The sequence below is a fragment of the Pygoscelis adeliae genome, unplaced genomic scaffold (genome assembly GCF_000699105.1).
Source record: "Pygoscelis adeliae isolate BGI_AS28 unplaced genomic scaffold, ASM69910v1 Scaffold390, whole genome shotgun sequence".
In the NCBI taxonomy this organism is placed as follows: Eukaryota; Metazoa; Chordata; class Aves; order Sphenisciformes; family Spheniscidae; genus Pygoscelis; species Pygoscelis adeliae.
Genome location: NW_008823921.1, coordinates 587660 through 597982, shown reverse-complemented (window position 1 = coordinate 597982; position 10323 = coordinate 587660). Strand labels below are relative to the sequence as shown.

Below are 10323 nucleotides of genomic sequence, written 5' to 3'. Positions count from 1 at the left end.
TGCTGAAAATGCAAAACCTGAAGAGAATCGAGTGAGTCCCTTTTTGTTTTGTTTGCAGCGATTTCGGTTATGGCCACAGTTGGTGGGGACGCTTGTGTAGGGAGCTCTGTGCCACCTTCATTTATACAACGTTCCACCTTCCAGCATTTTCAATGTCATTGAAGACCTGATACAAAATCTACCAAACCAATGGAAGGTCCCTCCCCACGTACAGCTGGGCCTGGCAGCGACTCCTTCTGCCAGTGCAGAGACTCTCTGAGAGTGAAGGTTACGGTCATGTCCTCGTGCAGTCACCCCCAGAGACAGCGGTGGGCACTGGCCGGCCTTCGCTAGCTGTTTGAACGGAGAGATCTCTGGCTCGGTTGTGTCCTGGAAAGTAAATCTGCAAGCTTGTGGGGAATCGTACAAGTCTCGGATCCACGCAGCACCTTTCCTCAGGCTCTGTGGGGTTCCCAGCGTGGTGGCCCCCAGTGTTGCTACGCTGCCTTCTTTTACTAGTGGAAGTAGAGGCGAAATGGAGAATTTGTCAAAGCAAGGACACAGTCTCTAGACAAGGCTCGCTCTCAGAGACATGGATTCAAACTGTCCCTCCTCCAAGGGAGCAGAAATTAGAGCATCCAGGCTGTTTGTTAGGCTCAGCTCTGGGGTATGCCTTGTAATTTTTTGAAATTGCAAACCTGGAAATGACTCAAACAAGGAAAGGAAATTCCCAGTTCTGTCTGGGAAAGGGAAAACTGCTCCTTCCCCCCAGTACCTGCAGGGGCAGAAGTGACTCAGTGCTTGACAAAAACACACTACAAATCCCCAGGCCGTTTTCCAGAGACCTGTGTCTCCGGACACACCACTGCAGCCCCGCGTAGCCCATTGTTGCAGTGACCCAAGTCTCCCATTGCGCCAGGCAAACAGTGGAATATCTTGAGATGGTGCGTTCTGGTTCTGGTTCAGTCACTGAGAGTCTTCCGTGCTTATTTTAGCCTTTCAGGGAACAGTCCTAGTCCTGCTGGAGGGGAAAAGCTGATGGGAGCTCTTGCCTGTTGCCAACGCATCGAGGAGTTACTGTAAGTGTGTCATTTCCAGTGTCCCTTCAGGAAGCTGGGCAAAAATCAAGGCATAGAAACCAAATCTAATCTGGCGCCAGTAAAGCCAAAATCATTTTTACCACTGATTCTTATGAGAGCAGGGTAAAAACTCACAGCTACGTGGGATAGGAATGTGTGGTGCTGGGTGTGGGAGGTTTGGGGATTGCTTGTTCACTGCAGTCTCTCAGAGGTTCCCAAGAACCGTGCGGACTGCCTCAGTGGGGAAGAACTGAATCTGTGGTTTAACAGGCAGTGTCACAGGCGTACGGGCTATGCAGTGCCTGTGTTGCCTAAGGAATCAGCGTTAATCTATGCGGCTGCAAAAATGGAGGGAAGATGACAGATAGAGGCTTTACTCAGCCAGATTTACTATCAGTCATTCCATTGCAGACCAGTTTATAGAACAAACGTCCCCCTGCCTTATTAAAAAAATAAAATAATAAAATAACAACTCAGAAGAAGTTATTTCTGTTACTGTTAAAATGCTGGAGCTATTCATATAACCTTCAGATTACAGCATCCTGGACTAAGGGCACGTATTAAAAAGTGCAATTTTGGTGTAATTCCAGCTCAGGACAACCCAGTCAGGAAGGGAGATCAGTGTGCTCCCGAGAAGTGCAAGTCAGTTTTAGTTCCCTGTTTAACTTCTGCTGCAGGATTACAAAACGTCGTTGTTCGTTCCTCCCACCCTCAGTCTCCTTTGAATCGTGGACATTAGCTTCTTTCAGCCCACGCACATGTGGGCGAGGAATGGGGGTCACAGATAACTGTGGGTGACACACAGGTGAGGAATGAGGCTCTGTAGTTCACTGCAAGTAACATTTCGTTTCTGCTCCTTCCAGACTATCAAGGAATGTTTTTGGAGACAGGACGGCAGTGGAACTTGCCCTCTGCCTGCCTCACACGACCAACCTCAAGGTCCTGCAGTACGTGTCAGCCTTTGCCCCAGGAAAGCTGGATATCCTGGGAATACGTGGGATGGTTGAAAGAAGGCATGGAAAAAGGCAGAGACTGCAGTGGTGCACTGGTCTCTTGTTTAGACATTATTTTAAGTGTCTCAGGATTGAGAAACCCTCCACAGTTACTCTGCTGCGTCAAGTCACATCAACTATTCTTGCATAATCTCTTGTAGCGTTAACTTTAGAGATGAACCAGGCATTGTATATTCAGTAAAATAACCCTTAAAATTGGTTTTGAGTATGTTAGCTTCTAATGCCTCTGGCTGTCCTCTCGTTCTGGTGTGATGTGAGCATAAATATGAGCACCTTTTGTGGTCCCTCACTGTTTTGTGCAGGCACCTCTGAGTCATTTTTCCCCCTGAACTCAGTGGTATTATATTTTTAAACCTTCTATGGGAGTCTTTCCGGAGCTCCAACATGTAGGACTTTCTCATACTGTTTTACAGTAGCAAAGCAAGAAATTGGTGAGCTAGAAGAGCTCACTGGGCTCAGTTAGGCTAGTGGTGTGTTTTCCAGCCTGTGTCTAGGGTATCGTCAAAAGATATCTCAGGAAAGGAATCGCAGTGGTGGGAGAGTTCAGTCCTCTGGGTAGGTTCTTGTCTTTACTGGAAAGGTGTTGGGAAATCTGCAGACACGAGGTGCCATCCGCTCTTTGTTCCTACGGCCATTCCTCACTCATCTCAAACCGATCCCACGTGCACCGAGCTGGAGACAGACTCCCGGTGGTACTGTGCAGCCTTTGCTTTTGCAAAGTGCTCCTTTGTTGTGAGCATGGGCAAATCCACTGAACTTGCATGTCAGTAGCCCAGGCGTCACTGACAGCAGCAGGAGCCACTCGACATGCTAGCCACATTGCTGGCCCCCACTGTTGCCTCCCTGTTTTCCGGGCCCCTTCGTTAAGACTAATCTACAAGGATCCCAGGTTATTACCAGCACCGGCCGCTGGTTCAAAAGATGTAGCAGTCACCTTCTTGGCAAGTTAAATATGAGCTTTTGTTACAGCTTTATTCTAAAATAATCCTCCAATGCTTATGTTTCTTTTGTTAGCTTGCAGAACAATGACATTGGGCCAGCAGGAGGGATGAAGCTGGCCAGAGCCCTGGTGGTGTGTGGGCTGCTGGAAGAGATAAGGTAGGCCATGGCAGGTGCACTTGGGATGGTGCCAAACGTATGGACTGGTATCACTCTGCGGGTGGGAATCATTTCAGCTCACGGGCCTGAGGCTGTCACGTGGGCTTTTTCCGTGCTCAGGGTGACTCTGGAGAGGGCAGTCCCTCCACCCGTCCTAGACACTTTTCGTAGGGTGAGAGGAGACACTCTCTGAAGGTCACTGCAGCGCACTGCCTGCAGGGCAGCTGAGATCACTTTAGATGTCAAACCTTGTCTGCCAGTGCTGTTTGCCAGGCTTTGCGTAGCCATGTGCCTTCCAGCCACTGCATGCAGTAACGTGGGGAGTGGTAGAATTTCTAAATATGGAACTGAAAGAATGGAGGTGATGAGAATTAACTCCTCCTGCTGCATCCTTGATGCCACCGTTCTTTGTTATGTGTTTATTTATTGTTATATGTTTTTAATGTGTTTTATTATTGTTATGTGTTTATTTATTTATTATTTGGACAATGCCCTTAACAACATGCTTTAGCTTTTGGTCAGCCCTGAATTGGTCAGGCAGTTGGACTAGATGATCGTTGTAGGTCCCTTCCAACTGCAATCTATTCTATTCTATTCTATTTATTCTATTCTATCCTTAAATAACAAGATGAATTAGGGTGTTGGTAATTTAGGTGTGAGATATGTTGGAGCAGGGGAGGTATTGCCATGGCTTGTGTTTGCTGGCAGGTGAGAACAGAGCAGCACACCCTGGTGAAGGCCGGAAGGCAGTTACTGCTGAGCCTTTGAGAGCCATGTCTTCTTCCCACGCTCCCTTACCGTCGTTTTCTCTCAAGTCACACCAGTCATTAACTCCAGTATAACTTCTTATTTCCAGTTTCACATCAACACACGGTGTGCTGCAGGTCTGTCCATCTCAGCCATTGGTATAACCCCACGTTACTGTCTGCAAGCAACTCACTGCTGAATGGACTTACGCTGCGAGTTAGAGCAGGGCTGTCATTTTACCAAGCAGGGAATTGACGCTGAATTGCCATGAGCCGATCTGGCTTGTCCCTGCTGTCTAGAGTCCTCACTTTGTCTGGGTGCTAATTCACATAGTTACGTTTTGGTGGTGACTTTTCTCTGACTGTACCTGCTTTTTCTGCGGCCACTCACAGCTTTTCCGTTACTCTCACAGTTTATCAGAAAATGACCTTGGGGAAGGAAGTATCCATGCCCTGTCCGAGGGGCTGCCACGCTTTGAACACCTCCGGAAGATCGAGTGAGTACCAGGGCACTGAAGGCTGCCGGGGCGGAGCGCGGCTGGCTTTGTTTGTGGCATCGCCAGGGCAGGAGCGCAGCAGACGGTGCTGGTGCTGGTACTGTATTCCCCACCAGTTCTGACACCAGCGCATTGTGCCCTCTGTTTTTTCTGTCCCCGCTGTTTCAGCTTGAAACTCTGTGGAATCACTGATGATGCTTCAAAATCACTTTCTCACGGCTTTCGACAATGCCCTTCCATGGAGGAGATAATGTGAGTGTGGGAATGGATGGGGAGACCCTTCAACACACAGGTCACTCTTGTTTTTATGTCTGCTCCTATTTTCAACTGCAGTACACTTCTGATCTTGCTAAATACTTACTGATACTTACCACTAAGTACGTTTGAGTGATAAATTTACCAGTGATTTACTAATTGACAAAATTCACTGCTAAAAATTTCCTGGTGTAACTACCAACTTACTGGAAGCTGAATGTGAAGAGCTGAACAGAATATGGAGGGAAACACTCATCTTCAAACTCTGCCCATTATCCTTGGTCTTTTAGTGTCTGCTTTGTGAGGCAGGACGAATTCCCCATCTTGTTCTCCGTGAGCCAAGTCTTGCCTCCATTTTTTTACAAGATGGCCACAGTTGGTGGCCATCTGCTCTCTCAGAGCAGAGCAGGAGCTTCTCTGTGCGATTGTAGAGGCTGAATTGAGAGCTCAAAGCAGAGTGAATTCAGCCTGTAGATGAACAGGGTGTACCACCGGCTGCAGTCTTGCTCTCCACACTGGAATAAAAGGGGTTGCTCTGATGCGTGGATGTTTAACGTGTTCAATAAACAGCATAGATGGGCTAACTACATTCTGACGTGTGTTCACCTGCCCAAGAGAACCTCAGCGAGAAGCCTGCTGGGAACCTGCTCCAGCTTAAGTCTTTTTAAAAGCAATTTGCCCCATTGCACTAGAGGGACCTTAACTTTAATCGTAGTACGCAAGATCCCATGGAGTCAGCAGCAGTCTTGTCAATCCTGAGCTACCTGTAGCGTTAATGAAGACTAACACTGCCTGGGGTGCTGGCGGGGTACAGACCTCCTAGGCTGAGATCACTCCTCTATCAGGCCATAGATCTGCGAGACCTAGGCTCTCTAGTCATCGCTGCTGCGGCCAGCTGGGTGACACTTGATTGTCATGCTACTCTTACGTGCCTCAGTTCTGCAAAGTACTCGTGGATGGTTTGGGTAAAATGATGCATGGGTCATAAACCCACCAGACTTCCCTTTCCCTCCCCCAGAAGGTATTTGTGTGGAGACCACAGATCTCTTAGGAATCAGGGCATTAGGTCAAAGCCGGGATTTTATTGTCAGACCCATGAGAGGTCTGGCAATAATCCAGTGGAGTAATGGGACGAGTAAAGCAATATTCAGTGCATAGGTGTGTCACTTGCAGCGTGGCACTAAGACTAGTTAACCGTGTGGGGAGTTACTACTCCTGGATTACTAACAGATAGGCAGATTCTCCTTTAATAGTAGCGTTAGGAGGGGTCTTGTCTTGTCAGTGGAGGCGTATGTGAGTTCTGTCGTTGGGAAATCTGAGTGACACGGGGAGCAATATGCTGATACCCACGAAATCCCAGAACAGGCCATGAACTTGTTTGCTGGAAGGCCCCAATTCTTGAGCTGGATCCTGTCCTGCCTTTCTTTTTTTGGGTCCTACACATGACACAGGAATTCTGGAGTTCCTCAGACTTGGGTAGAGGAATGGCTCTGTGGGGTGGCCCCAGGATCATTCAGCTCCGTATTGTAGTGACGCACTGATGGTGCCGTGCTAGGTTTCTGTTTTCCAGGTGAGAGGGAAATGGGCAGGCTGTTCAGCCAGTGTCAAAGAAAGGATCTGAAGAATTTTCTCACTTGCTAATGCACCAGAAAGTGAAAAACCCAGCCTTTCAAGAGCCCTGCGAGCTATCCTTTGAAAGAGCTCAGGGTCAAAAGGCAGCTTTAAGAGCAGGTCGGAGAGGCACCTTAGCTGCTGCAATAGTTTCAAACCATCAGCACAAGGGGGAGTGGTCGTGGGGTAAAGCTGTGTGCTGAGCAGTCACTTCCATCTTTCGCATCTCATTCCCTGCGCCTGCAGGACTCTGGAGATAACCACAGTCCCCAGGCTCTGTGGTGACACTCCCTGGTGTCTTACCATACATGAAAATCTGTGGCGAAACTGAGGAAATGCCTCAAAATTAAGCTCGTAAATCGGGGGAACGTTTACCTGCCACGATAAGAGGGCGATAAGCTCTTGTAAACAGGCTAATCTGTGAGGGGGTTGTATCACAGCACTGCTGTTGTTCCCCTCGCGTTTATCGAGTGACTCTCAGTTGGGATATCTTGTCTGTCTTAGACTGTCTTGGAACGCCCTTGGTGACGGAGGAGCCCGAGAGTTGGCCGGTGCTCTCCCAGGGATGGAAAAGCTGAAGATGTTAGAGTGAGTACAACCCTGAGAGCGACCCCAGGAAGAAGACTTGTTTTTCTGTCCTTGAGCCTTCAACCACAAAAAGGGGACGGACGTTAGGAACAACGGACAGGCTTTTGCAGTTCAAATTCTCGCGTAGCATTCTTGCTGCATGCACCGAGGGCCAGCCTTGCTGGAGCGATACACAGCGCAGAGGCATTTTTTATGTAAGGTGTTTGCAGTGTAGGTATCTAAGCAGAAGCTAGTCTGTGAAGGCCTCCTGTTTGAGTCAGGGAAGGCAAACTGGTATTTCTAGAGCATGACTCATACCACCTAATGACCTCAGGTGAGCTGCTTCCTGCAAGCTTTTACTTCTCCTCAGTGTCTGGGAGGGTCTAGATAGGTGCCGTGCTGGGACACCCTTCCTTTGTGAAGGCCTGCAGGAAGGCAAGCAATCCATGCCCAGGATGGAGCAGCCAAATTGCGGGTGTTGGGCCGTAGGAGCTCGCAGGAAGCTCAGGTGCAGCTCCTGTGCTGGAACTGCAGTGCAGCCAGCAGCTGGGGTCGATGTCGCCGGCTCATGTGCTGGCCGGGTGGCATCACAGCCCAGCCCTATTCCATGGGAGAGACTGTCATCTTCTGCTCAAGAACTGTTCATGGAGCTTTCCTCCCCTTGGCCCTTTGGAATAGGTGGTATGTGTCTTCCATCTCTCAGCTGTATGAAAATATTAGTCTGTGGGTCACAGGGTCAGGAACTGAGTTTTGTTTGTCTTGAGCAGGGAAACTACATAGTAGAGCCTGGCTGTTTTACAGGTACAAGCAGGAAGGTTGTGTCTGAGGCAGGAGGAGTTGTTACTAGCATTTTTTTGGCACCAAGCTCGCAGTGGGATCTGTTCGAGTGCTCCAAGGGCAAGAGATCTGCTTACAAGTCCTGTTGCTAGAAGGAGGTCGTAGGGAGCAGTGCACGCACGCTTCTTGCATAAATAGGGCCACGGTCATAAAGATGAGGCTGACGTAAGTTGTGTGGCATTGCTGTGCTTGTACAAAAGTGTAGCTCTTCTGGGACAGGAGAAGGAGCCAGTGATTATTCTGCTGTTTTCTACTCTTGATTTGGTTTTGGATTTTAAAACTCTCTTTTTGCTTCTAAAACAGTCTGGAGAAAAATCGCATTGGCGCCTGCGGGGCCACAAAGCTAGCAGAGCAACTCGCCAAATGCCCGGAAATTCAGTTCATAAGGTGAGCAGGATTCACGGAGCTCTGTGGCTGGGTATCGGCTCAGCAAGGGAAAGTCGGGGTGACCAGTCTTGGGACAGACATGACCCATGCCGGCCTGCTGCCCTCAGTTAGCTGGCACGGAATAGGATACTGCAGGGGACGCAGACGCAAGCCAAGTAAGCTGAGGGTTTTCTAGGCCAGCTCCACCCCCTCAGAAAGTCCTGGGAAAAAGGGACTGAAAAGCTTACTGGCTTTAAATGATGTAAAAATGAAGACCCAGTTCTGTAATGTCCCCATCAGGAGGTTTGTTGCGTTTTTTCCTGTAAGTTTTCTTTCTCCCATTACATCCGATTTCACTTCTGAGATACGTTCCCGCCCTGTCCCACTCTGTCCTGGGATCCTTATCTTGCAGATACTTGGACACCTGATATTTCCCACTCTTTGTCACTGCTTCTCCAAACCCTGCGTACCAAACTCCACTAGAAACCTCTTGCAGGAGAGGCCTGCTCATCCTTCACTCATTTGCAAAGTCACTCTTCTGAGAGCCCCTCTGATAACTTTCTGGTAACACAGGTCCCACAGCCAAGCGTCTGCTCCTACCCGAGCTGCCTCTTTGGCCCAAAACAGGCTCTGCCTTCCCCAATAGTGAGAGCAGCCCGAGAGCAACCACTGAGGAATGTTTCTGGTCCCGGCTGGAGCTTGGGGCCCCCGTGCGCTTGCTCACGTTGGTGAGCGCAGCACAGCACGCGGTCCCTCTGACTTCCTCGGGGCACTCTGCTTCACAAGGTAGAGGCCCAGTATGGGAAGCTTTTGGGCAGACTCCACCAAATGAGGTAGATGAAGAAGGGTGGCTCACGTAAATCAGGTTGTTTGTCTGTAACTCAGTTCTTCCTCCCCTTTCTGAGATCCTAGTGGCCTGAGGAATTCCCAAGCTAGACAAGTGAGCCCATCTCAGCGGGTAGGCAGCTGCTGGGTTGCTGCTGGGTTGCTGAGATATGGCCATACCTCGCTCCTGTCTAACTGTCAGACCTGCTTTGATGAAAACCCAAAGCTGCCTCTTCCACTGTCTTCGGCATGCCACCTCCTCGCTGACCACACCTGGCCCTACAGTAACCCGTTTTGCTGTCCTTGTAGGCTGTGGGACAACCCAGTGTCCAAGGGCCTCGCTGAGAAGTTGACAAGCCAAGATCCAAGACTATGTTTCTCCTAGCAAAGAAGAGCCCTTGCCTGAGTAGGAATTGCTCTCTGTCTCCCACCACCCTCAAAAATTGCACTGACGAACCCGGGAGATTGAAGTCCCTACGGTTAAAAACTGTAACTATTAGGTCTTCCTTTGTTGCACTGAACCACGTGTGAACACTTAGTGGTGTTTTGTTTCTTGTGAGCTTTTATTGTACAGAAAAGCAAAAGACTGTAAAGAATCGCTGCTGAGAAGACAGTGTTCTTGGTGTAAAAAAATTGAAACTCTCTTCAAGAGGATGAGATGCATCTGCTCAGGCATTCAGAAAGCAGTGGAGTATTTAATTATCCTTAATCAAGATTACACCACCTACAGGGTGTTCCGATAAAAGAATGCACGTCCTCCAGGAGAGGATGTAAGATTATTTCTGAAATCATAAACTGTTGGCCCTGTTACAGATGCACTCGAACAGGCTGCTTGAAAATTGTGTATAACTCTCTGTGAAGTACCTCTATGATTTTTAAGTAAAAAATGGTAATATGTGGTTTTGTTTGCTTCATATCAGCCTCCTTTTCATGCAGAATTAGCTCAGTTCCCTAGCAGAAACTTCAGGACTTCTGAAAATTCAAGTCATTGCCCAAAAATGATCAATATTTATACAGTGATAGCATGGAAAGGCTGATATCATCATAAATTTCAGTGAGAAACTTTAAGGTACCGAGGTTATAAAACAGTTTGTAAGAAAACTGACTATTCTGTGTGAGAGGATGCGAGGTACTGACTCTTTTCACGTGGGGTTTTCTAGACCTTTGTGGAGTTTTTGGAAGACTTGATTGCACTAATCTCTTTGAGGTGAAGCGAGGGGTCAGTTAAGCTTGAAATGTTGACCACGTGGTAGATCCTTCAAGCCTCTACTGTCCCCGGAATCCCAAAGCCTACGTGTCGCTGGGCAATGGATGATGGACCTGTGGGAACCGGAGGGAGGAGATCCCAATCACCGAGTTTGCTGCTCAGCGGAGGAGATGGACTCCAGCTGCTCCTTGCGTGTGTGGAAAGACAGCTTGGGTTGCAGGAGTGCAGCCACGTCGCTCTCAT

General features: G+C 48.7%; 1 protein-coding gene across 1 annotated transcript in view; it reads left to right on the top strand.

Annotated features, from left to right (window-relative positions):
- The window catches only part of NLRC5 (NLR family, CARD domain containing 5), a 54133-nt gene extending 44704 nt beyond the window's left edge, over nucleotides 1-9429 (top strand). Inside the window, exons 39-47 of the mRNA XM_009320001.1 lie at nucleotides 2-31; nucleotides 975-1058; nucleotides 1922-2005; nucleotides 3086-3169; nucleotides 4329-4412; nucleotides 4581-4664; nucleotides 6783-6866; nucleotides 7986-8069; nucleotides 9183-9429. Coding sequence (XP_009318276.1) covers nucleotides 2-31; nucleotides 975-1058; nucleotides 1922-2005; nucleotides 3086-3169; nucleotides 4329-4412; nucleotides 4581-4664; nucleotides 6783-6866; nucleotides 7986-8069; nucleotides 9183-9258 — 694 coding nt within the window. The 3' untranslated portion in view covers nucleotides 9259-9429. The remainder of the gene's footprint in view (nucleotide 1; nucleotides 32-974; nucleotides 1059-1921; nucleotides 2006-3085; nucleotides 3170-4328; nucleotides 4413-4580; nucleotides 4665-6782; nucleotides 6867-7985; nucleotides 8070-9182) is intronic.
- Nucleotides 9430-10323: the final 894 nt, after the last annotated feature.